Here is a 15,007-nt window from a genome sequence, read left to right on the forward strand (position 1 = left end):
TGAACTTAAATCTCACTTCAGAAGTATACGAGAGCTGCAGTTGGAGAAGGTTCAGCTGGAACTTGAAAATAAAGAGATGGAGAAGACACTTCAGCAGCTACAATCAAACATGAGCAGAGAAAAACAAGAGAGAGAGTAGGTGAAATTTAATGATTTAAAATTAAGAGTGATGATTCTAGTGAACCCCTGCTCCCCCGACCCCAAACCTCCACTTTTGGGGACTGGGTTGAGTTGTATTCCTCAAGAGTTCTTTCTTTAATTATTATTTGATTTCAAACTCCACCTGTCTGCTGTTTGCACCCGAAGTGTCTTTCAGTGCAAGAAATCTACACAGGAAAAGATATCACATCTTAAAATACATAACAACATAACTTTAAAAAAATTGAGTAAATAAGATCAGTTGAAACAAAGAGCAGCCAATTAAAATTGCCAACCTCCCCATTTTCAGTTGGATAACAGCTGTAAGATTTCACATTGCTTTTGTGCTTTTCCTTTTTTAAAAAAACAACAACCAATAGCTCGTGGCATGGTTTCCCCCTGACACTTATGTGCAGTCTCCAGGGGTGCTCTATGCTCAGCTGGAAGAAGTCTAAGTGAAAACTTCCAATTGTTCCTCATCTGGCCGTAGGGGCAAAGTGGATTTTAAACTGAAAAGTGGCTTGCCTATTCATCTGTGCCAGCAGCAGATGTAGAAGCATCAAGATAACCCCCAACTATGTATCTGCTTCTGCCCTGTCCTGGCACATTGCTTTGTAGAATTGCAGCCTTTGTCTTTTGCTGCTGTTGGGATTTTGATACCAGAATTCAATTTCAATCCCCGCTCTCACCCAATGAACTCTGTTTGGTATTCTTTCAGAGTGCTTCATTGTTCATGAAACGGTCATTATCTTTTAATAGAATCTCAATTCTATATGAGTTTTAAGTGCATATGCATGCATTTACAAAAAAACACAAGGAAGTTGTAATTGTTCTGTATTTGATAGAATCCATTTAGGAAGTCAAAATGTTCTGCAGACAAAGCACAACGCTGAATATCTGTAACTCTTCTCTTCAATTCCGAGAGCCACTTTTATTAACCTCTCTTTATCTGTATCTGTTTCTCTTTCTCGGTAATGTGAATAATAATGCTAACTTTCCTCTCTCAAAAGAGCTTTGCAAGGGTGCAGTCATTAGTGTTCTGCTGCGCTTAACAAGATATATGGTTCTGTTTAAGTGTTAAGTGTTGCTAATTGCCTTGGATCATAATCATTAATTTCTGCATCCTTTCTCAGAACATTTAATGCTGGATTCTAGCTAGGAGAAGCTCATTTTTTAAAAGCAATGGCACTTCATTTTTTAGTTCATAACAATTTGTTTTGCTGTTCATTTGCAAAGGAGCAAAATAGTACTGGAACTGGAAGCAACTAATATTCTCTAAATGGGATTTTTCCCAGTACAGCCATACCTCGGGTTGAATGTGCTTCAGGTTGAGCGCTTCCGGGTTTCGCCGCTCGTGCATGCGCAGACGCTCAAAATGGCATCATGCGCGGAAGTGGCAAAACGCGACCCGCAGTCGTGTCTTACGTTCTGTTCAGGATGCGAACGGAGCTCCGGAACGGATCCCGTTCGCATTCCGAGGTACCACTGTATGTTAACAGTGTATTGAAAGTTGGGAAATGCTAGGTTTAAGAATCCTGTAATTTGCAGAGGATGTGAGGGAACATGGTCAGGAAATCATGACTAGCTGGGGGTGAAAGGCTTCCGTAATGCATAAAGCCACCTAGTTTAGTAATATCAAAGGCTTGAACCCAAGGTCTTCTTGATTCATACCTTATTCAACCTTATAGTCATAGTCACCATGCTACATCTAGGAATATCAGATAATTCTAACAAAATTCAAGAACAGAAATGGCTGGTGTTCATTTAGTTGTCCCATCTTCAGAACGGAGACCAATCCATTCTGAATGCATTCCTCCCCCTTTTGCATTACATTTTTTTCTGCATTGAAATGAATGGGGTGAACTAACATAATGACAACATAGTTTTGCCCGTATGCAGCAAGACAGATAATGTAGTTTTTGGTGGAACTGCAATAGAACAGAAAAAGTACTCCATGTGATGAGTACAGGGCAGAACAGAAAAGAATGCCTTCGTACATCCTTAGCTATACCCAGTGCTTTTCCCCCCTATTTTTTTTTTAAAGGGTACAGTGGTACCTCGGGTTAAAGCCGCTTCAGGTTACAGACGCTTCAGACTGTGATCAATTATGTATTGTTTGTGTTCTTAAAAACAACAATGTGAATGGATACAGATTGCATTTGCTTGGCTGATTTCTGTTGCTGACCACAGATGAACATGTGAGCTGCAGCAATTTGCTCTTCCTTTTCTGTTTTTGTTTTAATTATCTGACACCCTTTGATGAAGCAGCAGGCCCATCTCCCTCTCCAACCCTTCCTTAAACAGAAAAACCTTCACTGAACCAATGGTTGGTGCTGCTTTAATTGTGAGGAGAAGCCGAGGCCTCGGCATGGCTGCAAATGGATGAATTTGCTCCCAGTCCCTTCATGCCAGTATTGGGAGTATAGGGTAACATCCTTTGTCCTGTCAGGCATGATGAAAGTCATCCAGAGGTTTTTGGCCTACAACTCCCATCATCCCTAGCTAGCATGACCAGTGGTCAAGGATGATGGGAATTGTAGTCTCAAAACTTGGAGGGCCAAGTTTGAGGAAGCCTGGTGTAGAGTAAAACTGGCCCACCTTCCTTTCCTGGGGCTGCATCCCAGTGATGAGAAGGGAAAATGGGCGGGACAACAGATGTGAGTCTTACCCAGTGGCATAGCGTGGGTTGTCAGCACCCGGGGCAAGGCAAGTAATTTGCGCCCCCTAACCCGTGGATTTGCGCCCCTTAACCCTAACCCCCAGATGTTGCGCCTGGTGCGGCCGGCCCCCCCTGCACCCCCCACGCTACGCCACTGGTCTTACCTTTGTACAATGGAGTTTGTTTGAGTTACGGACAGCTGTATTTTTACACACCTCCCTCCAGGCAAGCAAGGGGATTATTGCAGTTCAATGGCACATTCTGGTAAAGCAAAAGCACTTCAGGGGTGTCCTGGAAGCAGGACCAGGGTGAGGTATGGCATGGGGAGAGGTCCAGAGGGCAGCTAGGGAGGCCTGGAGGGCAACATTTAGCCCCTTAGGCCTGAGTTTCTGCATTCCAGTTGTGGAGACTCCCTGCATAGTATAATAATATGAATTGCACTCCACTCTCCCTCTTGTGATTTTCATTATGTGAACAAAGAGTGCCGGAATAGGTCTTCTTTTTTATTGATGTTATTCCTATTATTCAAAAATAGCATAGCAGCCAGCTAAGACAGACACACTCATTTTAATTAATACATGAGCAGTAATAACAATAATGAATGCAGCAGCAGGCCATACTAATGGGCCACAAAGGCCTCAGTTGTGCCAAAAACACATTACAGCTGGTATTTGTCAGATTTATATTCCAAAGGTAAAGAATCTAGGAAACCACCCCCTCCAACAATACTTCTGTTTCCCTGTTTTTAGAAGTTTACCTTTGGTATTGGCAGGGTAGGGGGAAAGGAGAGCAGTAAAAATTCCTCTTCTTAATTGGAAAACATGTACAAATGCAGTTTTGGAACTTTTATAGACGAGCAAGTGGATATCGCTGGAAATCAGGCCAAGCTGGCCTGGGCATGCAGCCCCAACTGTTGTTGCAGAACAAAGAGAATGTTGGAAAGGTAAGACTCTCACTAGAATTCCAATAAGGTAGGCTTATTGTAACTTAGGGCTTTGTTCAAAAGGTTGCTAACTCTGCAAAGCCATTAATTGAACCGTTTCCCCCATCTCTGTTGCACCACCTTTCAAGGAAATGGAGAAGGGCGATGTTTTTTTCCTCTCCTATGAAGAAGTTTGCTTTGAATATTGCAGAAACCACCTAAAAATGACCCATTAGCTTGTAGCTTCATTGAATTTCAGGGTTGCAACAGATTGAAGTTATTTTCACCAATGAGAAACACTTCAGAATTATTATGCTTTTATTTTCCACGTTATGCTTTCTTGTTCCTGGGTATGTTTTCACTGTTCATTTTATTTTTCTTTCTTTCTTGCTGTTCTGCCAGTGTTTTTCTGTCCACCAGCTGCTGCTGCAGTTGCACGATGAGAGAAAAAAGGTTTACAAAGTTGTTACGAATGCAAGGCTAGCAGTGGGGGGGGGGGGGGAATAAGACACTGTATTTGCAGTTATTGATGTACTTGATAGGATTTTCCAGCCCTCCTAGGCTGATTCATATGGCGACTTTTGAGGATTTTTTTAAAAAAACCATTTTGGGTAGTTTTTTTTTTTTAATCAACCAGCACTGAATGTGAATCAACCTTTCGGAGAAGCAATCTTCTGAGCACGGTTGTGCATCCAGATTCTGATTTTCTGGGCCGCGTTGTAAAATGCTTCAAAACTGTCTGTTGCATGATGTGGAAATAAGTTTTGACTACTTGGACAACTATATTCCACATGCATGCTAACATGAGATGAATAGAAAACAGTCAGTATGACCAAAAATGACATTAAAATCAGCCCAGATTTTAAATCATGTCTAACATAATTCTTTGCTTTTTATTTTAACTAGGTTTCATCAGGCAAGATAAAACTAAGAATACTCAAAGAACAAATTCCAGGTAAAAGGATGCTAGTGTTGGAAAAACTGTCATAGGAATATAGATAACTAAGTCAGACTATTGGTCCATTTAGCTCAGTATAGTCAACACTGTGTGGCAACACTGTCTGGCTCTATAATAATAATGATAATTTATTATTTATACCTGCCCATCTGGCTGGGTTTCCCCAGTCACTCTGAGCGGCTCCCAACAGAATCTATGATAATAATAATAATAATAATGAAGTGATAAAACATCAGCCATTAAAAGCTTCCCTAAAGAAGGCTGCCTTCAGGTGTCTTCTAAAAGTCAGATAGTTGTTTATTTCCTTGACATTTGATGGGAGGGCGTTCCACAGGGTGGGCGCCACTACTGAGAAGGCCCTCTGCCTGGTTCCCTGTAACCTCACTTCTCACAGTGAGGGAACCGCCAGAAGGCCCTCAGAGCTGGACTTCAGTGTCTGGGCTGAACGATGGGGGTGGAGACGCTTCTTCCGGTATACTGCGCTGAAGTTGTTTAGGGCTTTAAAGGTCAGCACCAACACTTTGAATTGTGTTTGGAAACATAGTGAGAGCCAATGTAGGTCTTTCAAGACTGGTGTTATATGGTCTCGGCGGCCACCCCCAGTCGCCAGTCTTGCTGCCGCATTCTGGATTAGTTGTAGTTTCCGGGTCACCTTCAAAGGTTGCCGCACATAGAGCGCATTGCAGTAGTCCAAGCAGGAGATAACCAGAGCATGCACTACTTTGGCGAGACAGTCTGTGGGTAGGTAAAACAAAATCTAAAAATTCCTTCCAGTAGCACCTTACATGCACACGAAAGCTCATACCAATAACAAACTTAGTTGGTCTCTAAGGTGCTACTGGAAGGAATTTTTAAATTTTGTTTCGACTATGGCATACCAACACGGCTACCTACCTGTAACTAGAACTGTGGTTAGGTAGTGCCTCAGCCTGCATACCAGATGGAGCTGGACACAGAATTGACCTGCACCTTCATGGACAGCTGTGAGTCCAAAATGACTCTCCTGGGTTTGGGGCAGGAGTCCTTCTCAGCCCTAACTGAGACCTGTGACACTTTGCATGAAAAACAGGTGCCTTACTACTGAGCTATGATCTTTCCCCAGGGTTTTCATTATACCTTGTAATCAAGTTACATTGAAAACTTTGGCTAATGGTTAGACCTTGAAAAAATACTTACTTTTGAAAAGTGGCTACCCATTTAAATAAATAAATATATAAACTGAGCTTTGGGGGAACTTTTGGTCAGTATCTGTGGAATTCAGTTTTAAGGATTAACACGAGACTCTGGAATACAGGAGAAGTATCCTCCTCCAATCTTGTTAATCGGCCCATTGACCTACTGCCCAAATAAACCTAACAAGTTGCATAAGCCATAAGGAATACACTGAAAAAATCTTATTATAAATTGAGGTACATCAGATATTTTTAGAACTTTCAGTGCCTCAGACTATTTTGAAGTCTTGTTATAATTATAACACACTTGAAGCCATATAGCTGCCTTCCTGACATCAGCCTTGCTAGAGCTTTAGTCAGTGTTGTTTGTCATTCCCCGAGTTCACGAGGCTCGTTTGATGGCAACAAGAAAACCAAGCCTTTAGTTTCCAAGGGTCAGTTTTGTGGAATACTCTTGCCAACAGAGGTTTAACCGACACCTTCTGTTTCGACTTTTAAACATTCACAGAAAAAAATTCTATTCTGTCAGGCTCATTCAGGCAGTTGCGAATATATCTTTCAACAATAGTTTGTTGGTTTTCGAACTTAAAATGTTTATATGGCTGTTTGGTTTAACATAAACAGTGGTACCTCGGAAGTCAAACGGAATCCGTTGCGGTAGTCTGTTTGACTTCCAAAACGTTTGGAAACCAAGGTGCGGCTTCCGATTGGCTGTGGGAAGCTCCTGCAGCCAATTGGAAGCTGTGGAAGCTGTGTCAGATGTTTGGGTTCCAAAGAACGTTTGCAAACTGGAACACTCACTTCCGGGTTTGCGGCGTTCGGGAGCCAAAACGTTCGACTCGCAAGGCATTTGGGATCCAAGGTACAACTGTATACTGCTCTGATACTTATTATGAGAAGTGATCAATAAGTATTTTTATAAATAAGGCAAGCCTACCTGGATGGCGTGGGGGCAGGGCATCAGTGTGGTTAGGGCTGCATAGATGCAATGGGGCAGCCAATTTGCTTCATGGCCCCAACCTCACCACCATCCAGGGAAGCTGTAGTGACACCCGAGTCAGGAGAGCAGATCTAAGGGTCTCTCTTGCCACACCAGCCATTATTGTTAAAATGAGTTGCAGTTAAGTAATAAAATTGTAGACTGAAGTCTTTGCCATCCAACTGGGATGTTTTTATCTGAACAGCTCTTGCCTTGTTACTTCATTTTTATCTAGTGATCTAACAGTATCCTATAAACCTGTGGGTTTTAATTCTCTGAGTCCACATGTGCACTGTGGTTTGTCCAGATGCTTCCACCTCTCATACAGAGCATTCCCCATCGGTGCCTCGTTTTAATCCACGCTCTGTACAGTTTATGGCTTAAAACAACAACAGCAACAATGCTCTACTACATTTTGCAGCTCCAGAGCCAGCTAAGCAGCCGCTTGCAAGTAAAGTAGCAAAAGATGCAGCCCCTGAAAAGCCCAAAGTGAAGGGAAAGGCGTGTGGGCAGTGTGAGACAAAGACTGCGCTCTTGGTAAGTACATGAAAGAAAGGAAGAATAGCCGCACTTGTTAGTTCAGTGTGCTCTTGAAATATTTTTAAAATATTTCTCTGTGGTGGGGTTTTGTTTAATGCCTATGAAGGCTAGTAAGTACCCCTGTATTGAATAAAACACTATCACTGTTTGCATTTCAGACTAGCCCCTTCATAAAGAGGAGGTTAAAATACCTGTCCTATATTGTTCAGACGATTCAGACATTATTCTACAATCTCTCTCTCTGCCCCATCCCCCCAGTAATTCATACTATACTGTGTTCATATCTGTTTCCTGTCTTGCTTCCTTAATACCATAGTGGGGCCTACTAATATAATATATTTTGCATATAGATCCCATACAGTTGCCTTTTTCCATGCCCAACCCATCTTCAATAGATCACATAGTTGTGGAATCTATAGAACAGGGACGTCCAACTCCCAACAGACAGCGATCTACTCACAGTATAAAAAAACTGGCAGTGATCTACCCATTGTCGTTGGATGGACCAATATAGAACATAGTGATCATTAATAGGAACATGAATTCTGATTTTATCATTTCACTTCATTTTAAGCTTCCCTTCCTGCATACCATGACTATGATTAAGTGATATACAAATGGTTGAAATTTAAAGGAAAACATTGCAATTGTCGAACTTGTTTTGCTGCTTATGTGAGACACAGTGCTGTGTTCTTTTAGCCTTTTCTGTCAAGCTGTTCAAACCTCCACACTATTGTAAGGTGTATATGGCTTCCCAAAACTTTGAGAGTTACCTGGCTGATCTGGATGCCATCCTGTTGATAGCAAAGGGAACAGTCCTGGCTTCTTCACTCTGCCAGCCTTGGAGCTGGTGCAGCGAGTGGGTATTTTTTCCTGCCCATCTTTCCACCCTGGCCACTATGAGTGGCAGGGCTAAGAGAGCAGTGCTGGCTTTGACTCTCCATCAAGCCCCACCCCCAAGTTAGCTTAAAACTTGAACTTTCATTCAGATCCATGAGACTTGACTTAGTCACGGCTAACCTGCCCCCTCTGATTTCAATGCGAGATCTGACAAAGGCGATTCCACTGGAAGGGGGCTACTAACTAAGAGTGCAACACCATCAAGAAGGCCTCCACAACTGAGTCCTTCAATGCTCAGACAGTAGGGAGAGAGGCACTCCGGAAAGCAAGTCCCAAATTATTTGGGGCTTTCTAAATTATCTGGCTCCCATGCAGCAAAAGACGCAATAAGTGCATGTGCTATAAAATGCCTAGAAAGGCCCTTAAGATAATGTTTATAATAAATCACCGGAGAAAACGTTTAATCCCAAGTTCAGTCTGTTTAAAATGTAAGCTTCCCCCAGATAGATGCAGACAATGGCACAATAATTTGTTTAGGTGAGATAGAGTTGTACCTAATTGGGGTGACGTTTTAATTAAAGTGACAGCCTGACTGAACACCAGTTGCAAACTTGAAATCCCACTTCACACTTGTCACTTTCTGCCTTCAGTTTTTAGCTTCCCATCGTGAGCTGTGATGAGACAATGAAAGCTGTGTTATTAACCTTAGGCTACAATCTTATATGCACACTTCCCTGGGACTTAGGTCTCAACGAACTCAGTGGGGCTTTCTTCAGATAGACATGCAGAGAGCTTTGCTGCTAGTTCATGTTTATGCCTTCATTTTCTTTTTTTCAAGGTGTGCTTAGAGTGCGGAGAAGATTACTGTCCTAGCTGCTTTGCCAGAGTGCACCAGAAGGGGGCACTTAAGCTCCACAGAACTACTTCTTTGCAGGTATGTTGCTTTCAAAAGTTTTTATGTTATGATTGTACAATAATCCTCTCGAAGGAGGCACAAATCTCATCGCCATTATTATTATCACAATTCCAGGAGCTCCTTTAGTTGTCCCATGTAGAAATCCTTTTGTTGGGATCCTTTTCTGCATTTATTATTTTCTGCTTTTTTATTCATTCATTTAATTTATTTATTTATGCTTGCAATTCCAGGAGCATCTTTAGTTGTCGTACCTTTTTGCTGTGCTGAGGTCATTTTTTCTGCATTTATTCTTAGACAAATTGCTTATATAGAAACAACTGTTTATATAGAAACAATTACAAACCAACTGAAAACTCAGAAGGCAAGACTGGAAATGTGTGACCATAATTAGGTTTTTAAAGAAGGTGATTGACACTTGTCAGGTGATTGTCGAAGTGGCTGTAACCGCAAATCAACAGGCCTTCAGAGAAGCTCTCTGACGACTAGCTGATTCTCAGAGGGAGGCCCTTTGAGTCTTTGTAGAGAGGTGAATGCTCCTAAAACAGAAGCATTTTCCCTCTCTGCATAGAAAGCAGTATGTGTGCGAAATGTTGGGGAAGCACATGAGAATGCACAGTATGCTGGGGTGCAACAGTGGGAAAGGGATTTGCCTCCGGACCCTACTTTTGGCGTTCCTGGAGGTATCAGGCTGGCAGCTGTGAGGAGGAATATGCTACACTGGGTGGGCCTTTGGTCTGATCCAGGGGGGCTCTTGTTCCATCCTTGATTGCCACAGTGTCTCATGCCATTGTTCCACCAAGCATGACTCAAAGCCATCCAGGAATGTGGCTTAACAACGCTTATGATGCGCTGTTGAGTGAAACTGTATACGTCACAATACGGTCATCGACTGTAGCAGAGACTGTCTCTGAAAGGTGGAGTTGAGAGTTTGTCGTCTGAACCTTAGCAAATAGTATAGGAAATTGGCTTGTCATCCGGTGGAGAAGAGGGACCTGAAATAAGGCTCCATAATAGAGGTTAACCTGCCGTAAGTTATCCCCCAGTGACCAAAGGCATAGCGTTTGAAGATTTAGTGCATTCAGCACTACAAAACGCAATTGGTTTCCAAATACATGGCATTGCCACAGTTCTGGTGCAGAAATTCTGGGGCATGTAATTGTACAAAGGGGGAAAGAATTGGCAACATTAAAGGGTCGGAAAAGAAGAAAAGGGAGAAGCTAATGTCCTCAAAGTTGTACACAGGGAGGGGACAGGGCCTCTGAAAGGGAAAATGAAAAATGGGGAGGTGGCTGGAGAGAGTATAAGCTTTGTCCTTTGCAGGGAAATAAAGGAGAATTAATAACATTTTTTCCATCAACTTTCCTCTTGCCATATGTAGCCTTGCTTTGTGATCTGATTGGAGACTTTAGGATGCAGTTCCTCACCCTTCCATGAAATATTTTTAACTGATTTTTCCTCCTTTGCCTTATTTCAGAGTGAAGTTTGCCACCCTTTAATGCAGTCTGATGTTTCTTTTTTATAAATAATAATAAAAATAATAATTATAACAACAATTATCTGAATGAGCATGAGGGGACACTTGTATGGCCTAGAAGTGACACTTGTAGTTTATTTGCCTTTCTGTTTTTTATTGCCAAAAACAAATTCTCAAAGCGTTTGCTACTCTGCTACTCCCAAAGAATAGCTAAGGGTGCCTCCGTGCATGTAGAAAAGAATGAGGACAGATGTGTAAGAGAGAGAGAGAATCTAAAAGTCAGCAGAGTAGAGAAAGTCAGATGCTGAACATAACAGGCAATGCAAAGCAAAGCAATTAGACTGCCTCTTCGTAACATAAAAGAGTATTCACTAATTCCTACAGAAGAGAGAAAGAATTTACACAGTGCGTTACTGGGGCTGTTGATTCTGTTGGAGCATCTGCTTGGAGTACTGCTCTCCAAAGCTTGGAAGAGGAATGATTAGTGGCTCCAGTTCATCATCTGCCACATGGATATGCAATACAACACCCTGTTACCTGTAGAATTGACTTGAATATTCTCCAGTTAGTTTTTTTTAAGTAGCCGCAAACCATTTTTGCGGATTCACACGCACACATGAAACAACAGCTTCGTTGAATATTTGCCTTTTTTATCCTGTTCGTTTCATTGGACTGAATCACACGTGATTTTTCTGATTGTGCAGTCTCCTGGTAGGGGAGTTGGTATATGTGCCATAGGCTTGTATGATCCCTCCTTCCCTTAATCCAGGGTTCAGCAAACTTTTTCAGCATGGGGCCAGTCCACTGTTCCTCAGACCTTGTGGGGGGCTGGATTATATTTTGAAAAAAATATATGAACGAATTCCTATGCCCCACAAATAACCCAGAGATGCATTTTAAATAAAAGGACACATTCTACTCATGTGAGAATACACTGATTCCCAGACTGTCCATGGGCCAGATTTAGAAGGTAATAATAATAATAATAATAATAATAATAATAATAATAATAATAATAATAATTATTTATACCCCGCCCATCTGACCGGGTTTCCCCAGCCACTCTGGGCAGCTTCCAACAAAATATTAAAATACAATAGTCTGTCAAACATTAAAAGCTTCCCTAAAGAGGGCTGCCCTCAGATGTCTTCTAAAAGTCTGGTAGTTGTTTTTCTCTTTGACATCTAGTGGGAGGGCGGGTGCCACTACCGCGAAAGCCTTCTTGCCTGGTTTTGGTTCCCACTTCTAGGCCATGATTGGTCAGGATCCGGCCCCGGGCCTTTGTTTGCCTACCCATTCCTTAAACACTCCCAAGAGTCAGTTAAAAGAGAAAAGAAAAGATCAGTCAATCTGAACTTTGCCATTACATTTGCACTGGCCATCTATGACTTGGGTTTGTCCTCCAAATTAGGACCAGGAATCGCACATGGAAGCTGGTTTCTAGACCTGTTTGGGAGAGAGCAAGTGCAAAGATAGTTTGCCAGTTCAGTTGCAACAGAACCAGGAAGTAGCAAATGTGAGTCTGAGTGCACGAAAGGAGGAAGGAGCACATAAAATGCTATGTTCTCAGTCTTCCAAACTGGAGAACTGGACATGTTATATGTGAACCAGCCTGTGCATTCTCTGACTGCTGTTTCAATACTATTTTCTCCCATTACATGCTTCTGCTGGTAATTTCTGCTTCTACACAAACTATTGCTAAATGATAAATCCCTAGTCTTACTATTTCTATCTTGCTTTTCGTTGAGTGATGATAGCCTAGATTATGTTCCAAAACATTTCAGCAATGTGTAGACAGTTGCCTCTTCGATTGTCTACTTCTGATCCTTCTCCACTCGACTCACTCTTGAAACAATGGGTGAAATTCCTGGGAACGGATTTTTTTTTGGAAATCCAGAATAGAAGCCTCCAAGTGCAATAGAAATGCCTAGTTGACTACATCTACTTACAGGAGTTGGGGAACCTTTGGCCGTCTAGATGTTGCTAAGCTGATGCTCCTTTCAGCCCTAGCAAGCATGGCCAATGATCAGGGATGATGGGAGTTTGGATACATTTAGATGGCCAGAGATTTCACATACCTGATCTGCTATTTTGTGTACTGCAATAGAAGATCCAGGCAGCATACCTGTAGTCTCCTCTTGTTGGTTATGCAAAGTATCTGTTTTTGTTTTGAATTCAATATATTACTTACTTTTTTCTGTAGGCAAAAGCACGTATACCAGTAAGGAAATTGGAGGCTGCTCAGCAGTTCCTGAAAACAATAAATCCTGAGGAACCTAATGGCTGCATAAATAGTGGACTGAAGAAGGAAGTTAATGATATATTAGTGAATACTTCAGACATTCCTTCACCTTTACCAGAAATGTCAGCCTACAATATTGAGGTAATTCAGGAAATTTACCATCTGAAGTGTTGTTTGTTTTAAATTCTACGGAAATTTCTCTTTCATAATCACAGCAAAAAGCTGGCCTTTTAATTGTTATGGTATGGATGCCATCCAGTCAAAGGACCCGTTTATTGAGGGTGTTGTTAATTTTCGAGGCATTTTCAGTCCCAGGAATTGATTCTGGAAATCTTAGGATTCTCTCCTTGGGGGAGAATAAGGTGAGGATTTTTGACGTCTTGAATTAGTCCATTAGTTAGAATGTTATTTTTTGAAGGGGTATGGCTATATACTTATATTTCACTTGATTGGTTCTAGTGGCCATTGTACAATATACAATGTGTACTATACACTATACTATACAACTTTTTTCTAGAGGAGGAGCCACCATCCCTGCTTTGCCAGAATGGCTGTACCTTCAGAGCTGAGAGTTTATGCTTGGGTCAGGGTCTGGTCCCCCCCCCCAAACAGCACTTTGATTTCTTTCTCTCTCTTTTCAGGAGTCTTTCTGTTTTTCATCTTGCTATCCCTATCCCTTTTAACTAGATGCGGGGACTGAGATTTTGTTACAAGTCAAGGGAACCCCAAAACACTTTGGTTGATTCTTTGCCTTATATTGCACGTCACATCTCCTGGGGCAGTGTTCTGTGGTTTTTTGGCTGCTAATTCTTTCCATAGTTTTTCTTAAAATTTAGGAGGTGGATGGGTGGGAATATTCCATAGCTGCCAGTCGGTCTGGATGGCAGGGGGCAGCTCTTCCACCAGAAAAAATCTAGTGACTAGGAGGTACCATTCCAAATATTGCACAGTGCCATCCAGAAGCAGCAGAAGTTAAGCCAGTAAGAAAAGTCCATTTCCCCTCTGTTTCCAAGTATTTCACTGGATTTGAGTATGCATAACTGTACTAGATTAGGGCCATTGTGGTCATATATAGAGATTTCCTAATGCAGTCTTGAATTGCATTAGTGATAACTTGGTCCGTTTTGAAGCTTACATACCAGGCTTACTCCACGTTAAAGGTAAAGTTAGAGGGACCCCTGACCATTAGGTCCAGTCGTGGCCGACTCTGGGGTTGCGCTGCTCATCGTGCTTTATTGGCCAAGGGAGCCGGTGTACAGCTTCCGGGTCATGTGGCCAGCATGACTAAGCCGCTTCTGGCGAACCAGAGCAGCGCATGGAAACGCCATTTACTTTTCTGCCAGAGCGCTACCTATTTATCTACTTGCACTTTGACGTTCTTTCGAACTGCTAGGTTGGCAGGAGCAGGGACCGAGCAACGGGAGCTCACCCCGTCGTGGGGATTCGAACCACCGACCTTATGATCAGCAAGTCCTAGGCTCTGTGGTTTAACCCACAGCGCCACCCACATCCCTTACTCCACGTTACTCTATTATAAATACCTGATTTCCTTAAATTCAGGAAGCTTTATATATTCCAAGTGTTTGGTATAAAACAGGTTTGTGACCGAATGACATACTGGGATGTATCAGAAATGGGTGAATTTTTGTTAACCCAGATTAATTCTCGAAATTAATTCAGGAAGCATCTACAGAACCTTCTGTGGAGGAGAGGCCTGAGAGCCAGAGTGGTGGGTCTTTACTGCATGGTGTGTTTGACGAAGAAGAATCTGCAAAGTCTTTTCAAGAAGCTCTGAATCAGTGGAGAAGTAGAAATCACTCTCAGAAATCTAAGGAGGAACGTTCCTGTCAGGTTGGACCAGGTAAGGATTAACAATTGCTACATAATATTTGGAAAAGAAAGCTGATCTAGCTTACATTCTAAGTATTCCACGTGACACAAGGATAGGTCAGTATTTGACTTGTGAATGATGACAGCGATTGTCCAAAAAGTGGGGAAATATTTAAATAAATTCCTGGGCATGAACTCATATAAGGGACACCTCACTGCCCTGATTACTTGTGGGGTTTAGCCTACACATTTGGCTTGCAGTTTTCATGTATTGGTCAAGGGCTGCACTAATATGAGTTGCATTTTATGCTATTAAATATTATCAATTCTGAATTAT

The 15,007-nt window shown here is 42.0% G+C and overlaps 1 protein-coding gene and 1 long non-coding RNA gene across 2 annotated transcripts in view; one reads left to right on the plus strand and one right to left on the minus strand.

Annotated features, from left to right (window-relative positions):
- LOC308585209 overlaps positions 1-15,007 on the minus strand; it is a 493,513-nt gene that overhangs the window by 353,017 nt on the left and 125,489 nt on the right. The window lies entirely within an intron of this gene.
- The window catches only part of ZBBX (zinc finger B-box domain containing), a 41,197-nt gene that overhangs the window by 7,511 nt on the left and 18,679 nt on the right, over positions 1-15,007 (plus strand). The window contains exons 3-9 of the mRNA XM_081190141.1: positions 22-135; positions 3,650-3,740; positions 4,626-4,674; positions 7,250-7,365; positions 9,047-9,142; positions 12,802-12,981; positions 14,521-14,701. Coding sequence (XP_081046267.1) covers positions 22-135; positions 3,650-3,740; positions 4,626-4,674; positions 7,250-7,365; positions 9,047-9,142; positions 12,802-12,981; positions 14,521-14,701 — 827 coding nt within the window. The remainder of the gene's footprint in view (positions 1-21; positions 136-3,649; positions 3,741-4,625; positions 4,675-7,249; positions 7,366-9,046; positions 9,143-12,801; positions 12,982-14,520; positions 14,702-15,007) is intronic.

Source organism: Podarcis bocagei, assembly GCF_964188305.1.
Source record: "Podarcis bocagei genome assembly, chromosome: 4".
Lineage (NCBI taxonomy): Eukaryota > Metazoa > Chordata > Lepidosauria > Squamata > Lacertidae > Podarcis > Podarcis bocagei.